Here is a 14,765-nt window from a genome sequence, read left to right as displayed (position 1 = left end):
CCCCAGGTCTGTCACACAGGGGACATCTGGATTCCCATCACCACTACCAAAGGGCCCAAGCAGGTTCTTTACCCAAAACTCTCAGGAGCATGAACTGGATCCCCACAGCCAAAGTCTTGTCTTCTTTCTTCACTCCCCTTACAAGCAGGGACAGGGTCATGAGGGCCGTGCGGCAGTATGGAAGGCTCCCCGCACCCTGCTCTCCCGCCACCAGGGCCAGCCTCCCCAGCCTGCTTCATGGATCCCTGAGTCTTCTAATATTTACAAGGGGCTCCATTTCTTTCTGATTTTCTACAAAGTGATGGTGAATAAAATAATCTCAGCAGAATGAGGAGTTGGAATTACCTAACTCGGAGGTCTCCTCACCCCAGCCTCTCCCCTGGGAGACCTTGACTTTGGACTCAGGTGATAATCTGCCAGGCCTGGAGGGCACTCTCAGGGCAAGGGCCAGGAAGATCTTGAACCAAGAGGCAGTACTGGGCACGGGCTGGATCTATGGTGGGCACTTATACCTGCCTATCGACTTGGGGGCCCTCAGGGTCATGGGCTGCACTTTTGCAGTTTGGTCTCCTGGGTACAGTCCTTGTGGCTGCCCCACTGCGGTCAGGGTCAAGTGGGAGTTCACCTCCTCCTCACTGTGTGATGCCTCACTTGGAGAGGCCAGGACGGGGCCTTGGGAGTGGTGTCCCCTCCCCTAGTCCTATCCCCGCCACGCACACCCTCTATAGACCTGGGGCCAGCCCCTGTGGCTAAGGGCCTCTTGGCCGCACCCGCCCCGCCTGCCCCTGCTTTCACCTTAGGATGAGCATGAAGGAGGGAGTGTGGGTGATGCTGGCCAGCGCCGCCCCCAGGCTGACCAGGAGAATGAAGGGCAGCACCAGGTGGCTGCAGGCCGAGTCGCAGGAGCCCGCGAGCACTGGACTACCCGCCCTCACGCAGCTGCAGTTGGTGTAGAAAACCTGGGGTGGGAGAAGGGGGAGCGGAGCCTTCAGCAGCCTCCAGGGCAGGCAACCGGCTGAGGGGCTGAGGCTGGGGAGGGTCCTGGGAGGCCCAACGGCCCACATCCAGCTGGGCTGGGCTGGCTGGAGCTGGGACTCTGGCCCCTTAGCTGGGTGCACATGGCTTGAGGAGCCAGGCGGGTGACTGGACAGACTGGGCAGAGCCTGGGCTGTGGCTGTGGGGGAGAGAGAAGTAGCGCAAGAAAGAGGGAGGGGCTTGAAAGAACACAGCCCAGACAAGGCACCCAAGGCAGGGAACCACTCTGCAGCGGCGCCGGCTCTGGCCGGCTCTGACCACAGTCTGCATTCACTCTCCCTGGTATCCCGGGGGACCTCCAGCCAAGGGCTCTTTAAGAAGTGGTCTGGCTGGTGAACTCGTGCACCTGACAAGAGCAAAGTCAAGCCAGGAAGCTGGGCTTTGCTTCCCCCCCCCACAGATCAGCACTTCTTGACAGGTGTGCCCAGAGTTGCAGGTGGAAACAGGCGTGTGGGGTGGGTCCCATTGCTCTCAGGCAGCCAGGCTGGCCCGGGATCCCCAGAGCCCTCTGCCTCTTCCCTTCAGCCAGGGCAGCCTCAGACACCGCCCAGTGTGAGCAGCCTGGAAGTCCTGAGGTAGGAGCTGGGGCAGGGGGATTGCTTGGAAGTTTATTTGAAGCACAACAGAGATTGACCTGAGAGTGCTGTACGAAGGATGCACAGGAGGCTGCCGGGAGGGTGAACTGGGTGAGGTGCAGGCGAAGGGCCCAATTGTCAGTCAAGGTTGGATGGTAAAGGGGTTTTGATTTGAGATTATTTATTTAATTGGGTACTGGGGATTGAACTCAGGGGTACTCGCCCACTGAGCCACATCCCCAGCCTATTTCGTATTTTATTTAGAGACAGGGTCTCACTGAGTTGCTTAGTGCCTCACTTTTGCTGAGGCTGGCTTTGAACTCACCATCCTCCTGCCTCAACCTCCTCATCTGCTGGGATTACAGGTGTGCACCACCACACCTGGCTAATTTGAGGTTATTTAGGAGGTAAAATTAAAGAAAGGTACATGTGCATGTGCGAGAGAGAGAGAGAGAGAGAGAGAGAGAGAGAGAAAGAAAGAGAGAGAGAGAGGGACTTAAGCTTGGGTTACTCTTGGATACCCTTTGCATCGTTGGATGGTGTGTGCGTGACAGTTGTGCTCCGCTGCGTCTGACCTCCTAAGTCCATGCCATGTCACACTGCAGGGAAGCGGGTCTTCAGCCCTTCACTATTGGTTGAACAGCCCATTGGGTTAGAGACGCAGCGGAGGGATAGGTGATGGGAAACATGCTAAGGCGGTTCTGGAAGAGGGACGTCCTGCCACTGCTCCTTGGCTCAGAGCCAGAGGCTCTGGGATGACCACCAAGGCAGATCCAGCACCTGCCTGACCCTGCTCTCTCATTTATCCAGTCTTCTCACTAATGCCTTCCGTCTCTCCTGCTGCCTCACAGTCCCACTCCCTCGGCGCTGAGCCCCACCCTATGAGTCTGAGACCCACCCCCAACATCTACCTTCCCCTCTCACCCCATCGCTCACTTGTTCATGGAGTGCAGCTGTCCTGGGCATGGATCCACCCATCCCTAAGGTGGTCTCAGTGGACGTGAGGAGGCACACGTGGCCGGGAAAATTCCAGGCCAGCACGACCCCATGTGCTGACCCTGACTCGGCTGCACCCTCCTTTGAATACTATACCCAAACTCAAACTGCTGCTGGTGGTCTAGAGGGGGCCAGGCTGGGGCCAGGGCCTTGGGTTCTAGCCCCACCTCTGGTATTAAGACTCTGGGGGTGGGAGGGGTTGGGGGGAAGGGAAAAAATAACAGAATGAATCAAACAACATTACCCTATGTAAATTTATGATTACACAAATGGTATGCCTTTACGCCATGTACAAACAGAAAAACAACATGTATCCCATTTGTTTCAATAAAAAAAATAAAAAATAAAAGATTCTGGAAGCCAGGTATGGTGGGCACACGCCTGTAATCCCAGCGGCTCAGGAGCCTGAGGCAGAAGGATTGAAAGTTCCAGACCAGTCTCAACAACTTAGGGATGCCCTAAGCAACTCAGTGAAACTCTGTCTCTAAATAAAATACAAAAAGGGAGCGGGGTGGGACTGGAAATGTGGCTCAGTGGTTAAACACCCCTGGGTTCAATCCCTGGTACAAAAAAAAAAAAAAAAAGATCTGGCACTGCTTGGTCTTTTTTGGGGCCTTCATTTCCCATCTGCACAATGGGCATAATAGGAGAGGTACTGAGTGCTTCAAATCTCTGGGTGCAGTGCCAAGTGCTCTTAGGGATGATGTCGTGTGACTCTTCACTTACTATTTAATGAATTCACCCTGTAAAGCATTTATTTAGCACAGGCCCCACTATTTAGAAGGCATTCCATAATATTATCTCTGTTTACAGACCAGGAAACTGAGGCATGGGTTAAATAATTTGCTTAAACCAACAAAGCCTGTTAAAGGCAGAACAAGAATTTAACCAGGTGGCCTGGGCCCTCAGTGTTCGGGAACCCATAGCTATAGGAGTTTGCCACCTAGCCAGGATCTTGTCCTACCTGCCAGGGCCTGGAGGTCCTGGAAGAGCTTTCAGAGAGGTCAAATGAGGTCAGGACAGTGACAGCTAAGAGGCCCAAAAGGCTGGGATTGCCATTATTCCAAACGCCAACAATTGGTACAGCTGTGGCTGCACCTGGCTGGCTTCTGAAGGCCCACCGGTCACCAGCCACCAGCCACCAGCCACAAACCAGGTTCTGTTCTCTGTAGCAGCTAGGGACCCAGTCTCTCCCTGGAGGAGACTTGGGCTTCATTGCTGATGTCCAGCACTAGAAGTTCTGTTTGACAGAGGTGGGGAACTCTGGAGAGGGGAAGATGTTGTCATAACAACCAGCCTGACACCACCCCTCTCCCCACCACATGACTGAATATAACCAGGGCCTAAGGAAGGTGGGTATGAGCCCCATTTGTCATTTGCAGGAGCAGAGGAGAAAGGGAAGGGTAGTAGTTGGTCTTGGGCTTCTCTCAGGTCTGCACAGAGTGTGCTGCTGCTGCCCCCATGTCCCTGCTGGGAGCTCCCTGAGGCCAGGCCCCTTGGGTCCAGGTCCTCAGACCCCTGCACAGGGCTGGACACAGAGGAGGGGCTTTGACGAAGCTTCCCTGAGTGACTGGCTGGGCGGCCTGTGCCAGCCAGGCTCCTCACCTGTCTCTGTGCCTCCTCTCCTGCCTCTGCTCACCTTCCTCCACACTGAAGCCTCAGGTCTGGTCAAGTAGACATGTGGTCCTGACACTCCCCAGCTTAAAACCCGCCCATGCCTCCACAGGGATCTGCAGTTAAAGCCCCCACTCTGGCCCTGGAATTCATGGTCCTTCCTTTTCTGAGCCCACCCATCAGCTTCTTTCAAATCTTTTTTTTTTTTTTTTTTTCAATACTGGAATTGCACATGCTAGAGGAGCACTCTACACTGAGCTACCCCGCTCCACCTTTTTTAAATGTTAAGAAAGGAGCTCACTAAGTTTCCTGGGTTGACCTCGAACTTGCAATCTTCCTTCCTGAGTAGTTGCGATGGCAGGTATATATCACTGCCCTAGTCGGAATCTTTACATATTCTGTTCCACAGCGCCTGGAAAGCCCTTCCACCCAAGTCCTGGTTTTCCCATTCATCCTTAAAGATCTGGCACAGGTGCACGTCCCTTGGAGCCCTCTGCGACCCTCCTGAGTGGGTGGTGTTTCCTTCTGTCCTGGTATGGACTGTAGAGACCACTCTGCCCATCAGCACCCCTGGAATTCCTGTGAGCTATTTTCTTTTGCAATTCCTCTGAACGGAGAGCAGGGGGCCAGATCTGCCTCACTCCCTGGGCCCAGGTTTGTAATGAAAGCTTACTGCGAGAATAATGTTCTACATCTGCCAACCAAAGGAGAAAGATAGACGGATAGAGACAAAGGGCAGAGGTCCAAAGAGTGAGAGTGCTCAGAGGTGCAGACAGGTCTGCGGAGACAAAGAAAGGCAGAGGCCCTGAGGGGCACAGTCACGCCAGGCGCCGGCTCACCTGGCTTTGGTCCAGGCCCTCCTGGACCACCCGGCTTGTGCAGCCGGCATGGCAGGGCGTGATGTACTCCACTCGGGTGCTGAGGTCGCAGACAGGGTTGAAGTCCTCTGATGGGCAGGAGCAGGGCTCTGCACAGCCTGGAAACAACTCCAGCCCGGGCTGTGTGCTGGTGGGGGAGAAGGCCAGCAGGGTTGGCCACGGGCTGGGGCCATCTTGGCAGTTGCCCTGAGAGCAATGGCCGGGCTGTGGTGAGCTCCCTGCAGCGGGAGTGTGGGAGAAAGCTAAAAGTTCTTGAGGACTCCTGACAGGAGAAGGGGGGCGTCTGGGCCGGAGCCCATGCAACCTCTTTGCTGCCCTCAATTGTAAGCAAATACCTCTGCTCCCCAGGGCCCTTCCATAGGGAACACAAGGGTAATTCCTTCTAGAATTAAGTGTTAGATAAAAAGGTCATTCTCGCTGTGAGCTGGGTAGCTTCCTATTCTCAGAAAAGGACAGCTATACATGGGGACTCATGGGAGAACCTGGCTAGCTGTAGGACTTGACCAGCTGTAAGATCTCCAATGTTCCTGCCTCACTCTGGGCCTCAGTTTCCCTGTCTGTCAGCTGGGCCAGGGCTCCTTCCTGCCCATCACCCTCCCACAGTCTCAAGACCTCGCTGCTCACTCTACTATCCTGACCATGTGCCCAGTGGCACCTGCCTCCTTCCTGAAGGCCTGCTACCCTATTCAGGGATGTCCCTTACTCCATGTGGCCAGGGCAAGGTGTGGGTGTACAGGGGCATGAGGTGAGAAAAGACTGAGTTCAAGGGGGCAGGTCACCCTGGGAGGGGGATAGGGAGTTGTCTCCCTGGGATGCAGGCTATGGTCTGACTTTGTGCTAGAAGGGAGCATAGCAGACCTCCAGGAGAAGGAAGCCCAGAGAGACTGATGCTTTCCACAGGTCACATAGGAGGCCGTGTTGGCCAGGCTGCAGAGGATGGAGCCAAGGGGGAAGCTTGGAGTCCCCTTCTTGGGTTTGAGGTGGGAATGGGGCAGAGACCCAGGTTGTCGGCAGGTCTGGCAAGTTTAGCAAAATCTCAGTTCCATGGAGAAGAGGGTCGACAGGGCTGGGGAGACTAGGAGAGGGACACCAGCTGAGATGGCCTCTGGGAAGCTGGAACGGGGTGTGGTGGTGGGGCGTGCAGGGCTGTGTGTGATCAAGGCTGAGGGGAGCTCCTCTCTCCCTCAGGTGGGGGTCTGCCCTGCGTGGGCAAAGGCTATTGCCAACACAGCCTTTCCTTCTCCCCCCTACCCCACAGGCCTGCTCCCATCCCGGCATGTCTCCTTGGGGAGGGGAACAGGTTGGTGCTATCCCAGCTAAGAACTCCTTCGGAGGCTGTGCCTAATGGGATCTGCCAAGGGGGAGGCACTTCTCAGAATCATCTGCCAGCAGCTGGAAGGCAGGTGAGAGTTGGGGGGCGGGGGGCTTCCTCAGCTCCTCCTCTCTCCTTGGATCTCATTCCTTCTGTGGGGAGTGCTGGCTCAGGCTTTGCCTACTCCCAACTGGCTGGGTGATCTTACCTCTCTGAGCCTCACTAAAATAGATGCAATGATAGGCCCATCACTGTGGGGATTCAATGAGACATAATATAGGATGCACTGGGCCTGCTATTGGGTTGAGTGGGAGACCCTTGGCTCTTGGGAGTTGCCCCTGCCTCTTGTGAGCCTGTCATGGTGGTGCACACCTGTAATCCCAGCAACTCGGGAGGCTAAGGCAGGAGGATTGCAAGTTTGAGGCCAGTCTCAACAACTTAGCAACATAGTGAGGCCCTGAACAACTTAGCAAAACCCTGTCTCAAAAAAAAAAAAAAAAAAAAAAATACACACACACACACACACACACACACACACACACACGAAGGGCACTGTGGTTCCCCTGGATTCAATTACTGGTATCGAAAAATAAACAAACAAACAAAAAGTGAGAAATTTTTCTTGATTTGCTCAGTTGGTCCCTAAACCTTCTTCAATGACTTTGAACCTGAATTCAGTGACTAAATTGCAAGAATGTTGATGAGAACTCTGGTGAGATCAGATGTCAAAGCCAAGGAGGGAGAGGGAGAAAGAAGGAGAGGGGGGCAGGAGGGAAGGCTGACTTTTCCCACTTTTTGCTAAAAAAAAATTAAATCATTGAAAGGCCCTGGGTCCCTCCTCAGTTGAGGGGCTTCCCACAGACATGGCTACAGTGCCCAGACTGGGCTTTGCACACAGGAGGCCCACGCCAGACAGCTGAGTTCACTGTTCTGTTTGAGAAAAGAAGGGGGAGAAAGAAGGGAAGGAGGAAAGGCCCGAGGATGGGACCTGGGGTTCCTTGGCCCTGAGCAAAGCCCTCCTGTAACTGCAACCAAGTGAAAGCAGCCTGGGTGGGGAAGGTTGGCACCTGAATGGAGGAAGGAGATGCCAAGCAAGAGGCGGGGCAGAGGGGGTGGGGATTTCTTGATGGGTGTTGGGCCAACCTAAGCCTGGAGCAGTTTCCAGGAAAAATGAGATCATTCTGGGAAAGTGGCCGGAATGGAACTTCCAACAACCTCTCCAAGAAGGCTCCCAAGGGGAGGTGGATACATGTGATGGGGCGGGGGAGGAAATGGGAGGCAGTGGTGGGTGTGGGAGGAAGTGGGAGGGACATAGGCATCAAGGGACCTTACTGTGGAGTGTGGGGGCACGTGTTGCCCCACAGACTTAGACGAAGAATTCTGCAATGTTAGGATCATGGGACAACAGAATTGTAGTTCCTAGGATTTAAGAACCAAGACTCTCAGGTATTTCCAGCCTTTCCATCATAAGTCTCCTTTACAGCATTCCTGGTAGGGGTCAGAGACCCTCACTGCCTCTCCCACCCTCAGCCCCAGGGCAGGACCTTGCTCCTGCTGGGCAGGCCTAACCTCTAACCAGCAAAAGCTTTCCTCTGGCTGAGCCGGGCCCTGCCTCTTATGATGCAGCCTCCATCTCACTAAAACTGGGCCTGCAGGGCTCGGCCACTCTGGAGATGCCATTCCACCAGTGACTTTGCCCCAACTCCACCTCTAGCCTTCTCTAGGCCTGAGCTTCCCTGCTCTTGAAGTTCCATATGTGTCCCTTCTAATGGTGCCTGCTGCCTTCCCTGGGGCCTTCCAGAGAGAATGTCCTGTGCTTGAACCTTAGCTAAGGGAGAATGTCCTTAGCTTGAACAGAGGATTCTGGGGCAGAGGTGGAGAGATGGAGCTACAGGGGGCGGTGAGAGTAGAGTAGGGGATGCCCCACTCACCTGGCTTCTGTCCAGGTCCACTGCCCTCCCCTGTCCCAGCCTCCCCACGCTGGCCCCACCCACCCGCATGCATACTCACCTGGGCTGGTGGATGATGCCTGCAATCTGGTGGGTAGAGCAGCCGATGAAGAAGAGGGGCAGGTTGAAAAGCAGGCAGAACAGCGACCCCAGCAGGCAAAGGGTGCCACAGCGCATGGGGCTCAGGTGGAGGCGCTTGACCAGGCCACCCCCCACCACGATGCCCACGATGGCCGAGGGAATGGTGAGGCAGCCAATGAGTAGGTTGGCATAGGAGGCTGTGATGGAAAACTGGCGCTCCAGGAACTTAGGCAGGAAGGTGGCCATGCCTGCCACCATGCACGACATGCACACCTGGGACAGGACCACCAGCAGGAAGATGGGGTGGCGCAGTGTCCGCAGCAGCACCCTGGGGAAGACTGTTGGGATACGTGGGAAAGAGGTGGGGATGGGCAGGCCAGCTCTCATTCCCTGTGCCTGTCCATCCCGCCCTCTTCAGTTCAAGCTGTTCCGTTCCTTTCCATTCCTTCCTCCCATTCCATTTAATTATTTTGCATTCAGTTCTGATCTATTACATTTGACTCCTTTCCATATAATTCTATTCCAGTTTTGAAATTCTGTTTCATTCCTTCCATGCCATTGGGTTAGACTGCATATTATTCAATGTGTTCATTTCCATTAAATTCTATTCAGTTCGTATAGTTCTGGTCCATCCATCCCATCAGATTCCATTTCATTATTCACCCCATCTGATCCCATTTCATTCTTTCAATTCTACTTAATCATCCCTTTTTATTCCCCACTAGGCCCCTTCCATCCTGTCCTGCTTTAGCTCTTTCCAAGCCAATCCAGACTGGTCCTCCCTCCTGTGTCCCCAACCCAGGCCTGCATCCCTAGTTTAACTGTTTTATTGTCTTCCCAACCTGTTTTTTTGTTGTTGTTGTTGTTGTTGTTGCTGTTGTTTGTTTGTTTGTTTTTTAGATCAGTTTCTTTTTTTTTTAAGGCTGTTGTGTTAATTGCTGAACCTCCGGAGCAGGGGCATAGGAGGTACTCAATAAATAAATGTAGAATGAATGAAGGAATGAATAAATGACATTAGACTAATATGTGTTCAAATATCAAAATGCATAGGGCAGAATCTAGGGCCTCTAGAGAAAGTGAAGCCTGAGAAGGCGTGGTGCCCGGAGGCTTCCTGGAGTTGGACAGAACAGTGGGCCCCTGGAGAGGTGGACTCCAGAGAAAAAGGAATTCTGTGGAAGCACAGCACCGCCCGAGCTTGGAGACAGGAACAGAGGCGGCTGCTGGGGTACTTATGATCCCCCCGCAAGCCCGCCCGCCCCATCTCCTGTCTCCTAAAACAGTGCCTCGTTCACAGCTTGCCTCACAACATGTCTGCTAAACTTCAAGGAACACAGTGATGGGTAAGTCGCTGGTCTCTGAGCCCCAGTGCCTTCATCAACAGGGGCAGCCCAGGGAACGTCCAGAGGCATTTCTGTGTTTACATGTGCCACCCTCTCTCCACTATCAGCAGAAGAGGGAGAGTCTTGTTCCTACCTGCAGCAGGCAAGACAAGTTAGAGAGGAGTGAGGGAGGAAGAGAAGCAAACCATTTGCCAGGCTGAGGGGCCAAGCCAGCTGGTGCCCTAGCCCCTTGGGTCAGGAGAGGAGTTGTTTCCTTAGAAGCCAGGAAATAAAGACAAAGGGTCCAGGCTGGGTGGGTGGGGGCTGGGGCTATGGAATTCCCCGTCCTTCAGGGCCCAAGCCTGCCTCCTGGCCCTAGTTCCTTGCCATGCGCAAAGCGCATCCAGCCAGCTTTTGCAGTAGAGTGGAATGGCCCTGGTCCTCACCCCAGGTGACTGCTGAGCCTCTCTCCCTCCCTCCCTCCTGTGAGCTACCCTGGCCAGGGCATCTGAGGACTTGTATGTGCCTGGGGATTTTGATATGGCTTGGCCCAAGTTATACAGGTGCTTTCACTGCAAGGTGGGGCCCAGCAAGGGGCAGGGACACACCTAGGCCCAGGTTCATCCAGAGAGGCCAGAGCAAGGCCAGGAATTCCCCAGAGTCCCCTGACTTCTACTGCAGTGCCATTCTCCCTCGATTCCCTCCTACCTCCCCCTCCACTCCTGTCCTCCCTGGCAGCCTGACTCCAGAGGGTTCCAGCTACTGACTGTTCCCATCCCATTCTCTTGCACTAATCACTGCAGTGTACTGTGGGCGCATCCTCCGTCTCTTCTCAGAATCCACAGCCTTCTCTAGAACAGATGGAAAATTCCTGGAGGACAGGGCTAGGCCTTTCACTTAGCATTACCTGAAAGGGAATTCTAGGGCCCACCTCTGGCTGAAAGTCACGTCTTCCTGAAAAGACAGGCTTCCCTCAGCTCAGCACAAGGTCTCTACCATCACACAAGCCAGGGCAGAAACAGTCACTCAGTGACTGCCTTCCTCATCAGTCAGGGGCCTCTCCAAACTCAGAGGTCTGACACCTGTCTCAAATAGGACAGGCCCCCTTAGCTTAGGACTATATTTGCTCCCATGAGCCAGGGGTTTCCTTTAGCCCAAGGACAATGTCTCCCTCATTAGACAGTGTCTCCCTCATTAGCCTCCCCCAGCTCAGGGACTATGTCTCCTCCACTAGACAAACCTGGCAGTCAAGGCCAGGCTGCCGGTCAGACTGGCCCCTATGAAGCTCAGTAGAAGTCCAGAAACCAGGCTGGCTAACTGGCCACAGGGCCTGTGGTCAGCCCTGTCATGGTCTCCTAAAGGCTTGAACTACCAGAGACAAGCTGGCCTAGAACACCAACTCTAGGATTCAATTTCAGCAACTGGCTCCAATTTCCCTCTGGGCAGGAGCCAAAGCAGTGATTAATAAGCTCTTCCATGGTGCATTGTTCTGAGGGCTTCCAGCAGCTGGGGGTGACCTGAGGTTAGGGAGTCCAGGCCCCTGCCTCAAGACCCAGCCCCATGGAGTCCAGGCATCCCTTTCTCTGGGAGTGCTAGAAATCAGGGGTAAGGGTGGGCGCCAGATTACTAGTAGCCTAAAATCGAGTCCTAAGAAGCCCTTCCCAAGAATTGGGCCCAATCCTTTACTGTTGAAAAGTCCCCAGTGAGGGATTCTGAGTGACACCCTCTGGAATTACAGGCAGCTCCATTTACTCTCCTAGGGATTGGTCAGAATAAGAACAGTAGGGTAAGAGTGATAATGGAAATAATTGTAACTTATGGAAGTACAGTTTTAAAAACAATGTACGGGGGCTTTCCATTTATCATCCCAGTTGATTAGGACTGTTATCCTAATAGTCCTTGAGAGTGGCAAAGATTATTGACCCAATCTTTTAGATAAGGAGACTCAGGGAAGTGAGGAGACACTGGTTAGTGCGGTGGGTAGACCACAAGTCTACCTTGCCATCCAGTGCTCTCCCAGAGCCTGGCATACAGCAGGCACTCAATCAGTGTTCATGGGATTGGACTCCAGAAAGGACTGCCTGGTCATGTGGACTCTGGTTACTGACTGATCCCAGCTGCTTATTCTTATCTCATTGAGTCTGGGTCTTACTGTATTGAGAAACTGCACGTGGGAAACTGAGGCCCAGAGAGAAGCAAGGACCCAGGACAAAAGCTCAGGTCTCTAGCTCTCAGTCCAGAGCTCCCTTTGTCTATGCCATAGCCTGGGAACTTAACAAGTATTTATTGAGGGCCCTGTTTGCAGGATCATTGATGGTGGAAGGAGAATAAGGACTCACGCCTTGACCATCAAGACCTCCCCACTTGGGGGAAGGGCTGGACAAGTACATGGCACAGATCTGAGCCAATACAGAAGTTCTGAGGGTTCTCAGAGCCCAGAGGAGGGAGGGAAGCAGCCTTGCTTGCTGGGAGAGCCAGGCAGGCTGGAGGAAGGAGTGGCTCTTGAGCTTGACCTAGAGGGACAAGGAAGATTTTGACAGACAGCAATAAAAACAGATGTTCTGGGCAGAGAGGATTGCATAAGCAAAGACTCACAAAGTTCTCATGTAGGACCTGCAGGAACAGATCAAGAAAGGCAGGTAGGGATTGGGTCATGCATAGTCTCAAGAGCGCCTCTGGCCCTACCTCCCTTACACCAGGCCTGAACTCACTTACCTTTGATGAACTGGATCACAGTCAGGTTTGGTGCAATCTGGGCTAGGCCATCCTGCTTCTTCAGGGACCCCCAGGGATTCTGCTCAGAGGGAGAGTTCTCACTCTGGGGAAACATACAACCAAGGGTAGTCAGCTGGATGCCAGAGACCTACCCAGAGATGGCTGTGGACTCAAGGGAGCTCGGTGGGGAGGGGAGGGAGAGGTGGGAGCTCTGTCACTTCATCAATGGGGGCCTGCAGTGGCCCTATAGGTACTCAAAAAGGGTTTTAAAAGAGGGAATAATGGCCAAGTGCTGTGGTGCGTGCCTATATCCCAGTGGCTTGGGAGGTTGAGGCAGGAGGATCACAAATTCAATGCCTGTCTCAGCAAAGCCAGCCTCAGGCTGCTGAGTGAGGCCCTAAACAATTTAGCAAGACCCTGTCTCTAAATAAAATATGAAAAAGGGATGGGAATGTGACTCAGAGGTTAAAGGCCCCTGATTTCAATCCAGGTATTAAAAAAAAAAAAAAAAGAGGGAATAATGAAATTCCTGAAGCTAAACTTTGTCATCATCATCATTAGCATACTAATAGTCACCAACAAGAGAATTACCACCATAACCACCATCATCAGTACTATTCCTACCACCTTAAAAATCATCTGCATTCATACCTCCAACATCCTGACTACATGACCAATTGATTCACATGACACTATCATTATGATATGATTACTACCATTGTCTCTGTCGTAGTTATCACCACCAGCATTATCATTATTGTTATCACTGTCACCTGAACCAGTATGATTATCAGAATCATCAATAACATTATCACTGTCTCAAACACCATCATTATCTCTTCCAGGGTCTTTACCAGTTTCAGTGTCACCAACCTCATCTCTGTCACCTCCACCACTATCACCACCAGTGTCACCAGGAACACCATCAACTCACAATCCTATCATCATTACCACTATCACCACAATTATATCTCCATTCCTGACATCATTATTAATGTCACTCTTACTGTTACCATCAATGTCACCTATCCCAACACCACCATCATCCATGTCACTGTCACCGTTACCATCTTTTCTACTCTCACTACCACCATCAACGTCACCAACATGATGACTGCCATATCTCTTTCTTCAGTTATTACATCCTTCATGACTGTCCTCACCTGGAGAGTCACCAGGAGCAAGAGCCTCCAGTGAGCTGTGCTACCCTGAGGTGGGGGTGGTGTGGTCTACAGGCCCATCCTGTTCGTTGCTGCCTTCTGGGTCAGGATGGGAGCTGAGGGTTAGGGCAAGAGAAAACAGCCCCCTTTCCTCCCCTGGGAAAAGTCAAGCCACCCCTGAAGGATGTGCTCGCTCTGGGCCAGCACTGTGAGGATGTCCATGATACTACAGAGCAGGAGCCTCAGCCTGGGTCAGGATGGCCTCCATGCAACTCCTGAAGGAGAGGACTGGGGAAGAAAAGGTTTGCATGGGCACACTCACCATCTTCTGCGAGTCAGAAAGAAGGAAGGAAATAGCAGTAAATGGTGGTCAATGCCTACTAGGTACTTGCTACATGCACTTACTACACAGTTCTAAGGACTAGTACAGAACCCACGGAGCCCTCTCAACAGCCCTCAAAGCAGATGCCACTAAAGCCCTTTTATTCACATGACAAAAGAGACACAGATGAAGTGACTTTCCTCAAGTCACCAACTGGTAAGTGGCCCTGCTCATATGGAACCCAGACAGACAGCTCCACTCCCGAGTTTGAGCACTGGGCTGCTACAGAGGCCCAGGCGAGTCCTCCCGCGTCCCAACCCAAGCACCGTGAGGAAGCGCTATCACTGTGCACACTTTTTCAATGAGGGAACTAAGTCTTGGAGAAGTTGTTACTGATACAGGGTCATTTGAATATCTAAGTGTCCAAATGGGGTCTGACTTCACTACATTTCGCTATGCAGTATGAGCTCAGAATTAGAAGGAACCAATTCCATGGAAGAAGACAGAAGTCCAGGGTAAAGACTGGTTTGGAAGAAGCTGCCCTGGGAGCCAGTCGGCTCCCCATGACTAGAATGATGGACACCAAGGGGGTGGCCTCTTTTCCACCTGTGTTATCTCTTTGAGGTCCCTGCAGACCTTGCCACCCTTTGTCAGGGTCTGATGTCTTTCTTCTCCTTTAAATTTTCAGTGGACCTTGTGAGGCAAATGCTGGCTCTCCCCGCATTTCAGAACCCCTGTGGGAGCGGCCATGTCTCCTCCCCTTGTTCCCAGGGCTGGCTGCTAAAAGCCTGTCCTGTCCCTGCGGGACA

The 14,765-nt window shown here is 53.0% G+C and overlaps 1 protein-coding gene across 6 annotated transcripts in view; it reads right to left on the bottom strand.

Moving 5' to 3' along the window:
- Slco2b1 (solute carrier organic anion transporter family member 2B1) overlaps nucleotides 1-14,765 on the bottom strand; it is a 50,475-nt gene that overhangs the window by 2,960 nt on the left and 32,750 nt on the right. For 5 of the 6 annotated variants that reach the window (XM_047516077.1, XM_047516080.1, XM_047516076.1 and 2 more), the window contains 5 exons: nucleotides 12,475-12,577; nucleotides 8,421-8,778; nucleotides 5,060-5,225; nucleotides 796-959; nucleotides 73-137 (listed from right to left, as the gene is read on the bottom strand). In XM_047516077.1, coding sequence (XP_047372033.1) covers nucleotides 73-137; nucleotides 796-959; nucleotides 5,060-5,225; nucleotides 8,421-8,778; nucleotides 12,475-12,577 — 856 coding nt within the window. The other variant, XM_047516082.1, reaches the window with a different exon arrangement.

This window comes from Sciurus carolinensis, chromosome 11 (genome assembly GCF_902686445.1).
Source record: "Sciurus carolinensis chromosome 11, mSciCar1.2, whole genome shotgun sequence".
NCBI classification, from domain to species: Eukaryota; Metazoa; Chordata; class Mammalia; order Rodentia; family Sciuridae; genus Sciurus; species Sciurus carolinensis.
This window is presented reverse-complemented; position numbering and strand designations above follow the sequence as displayed.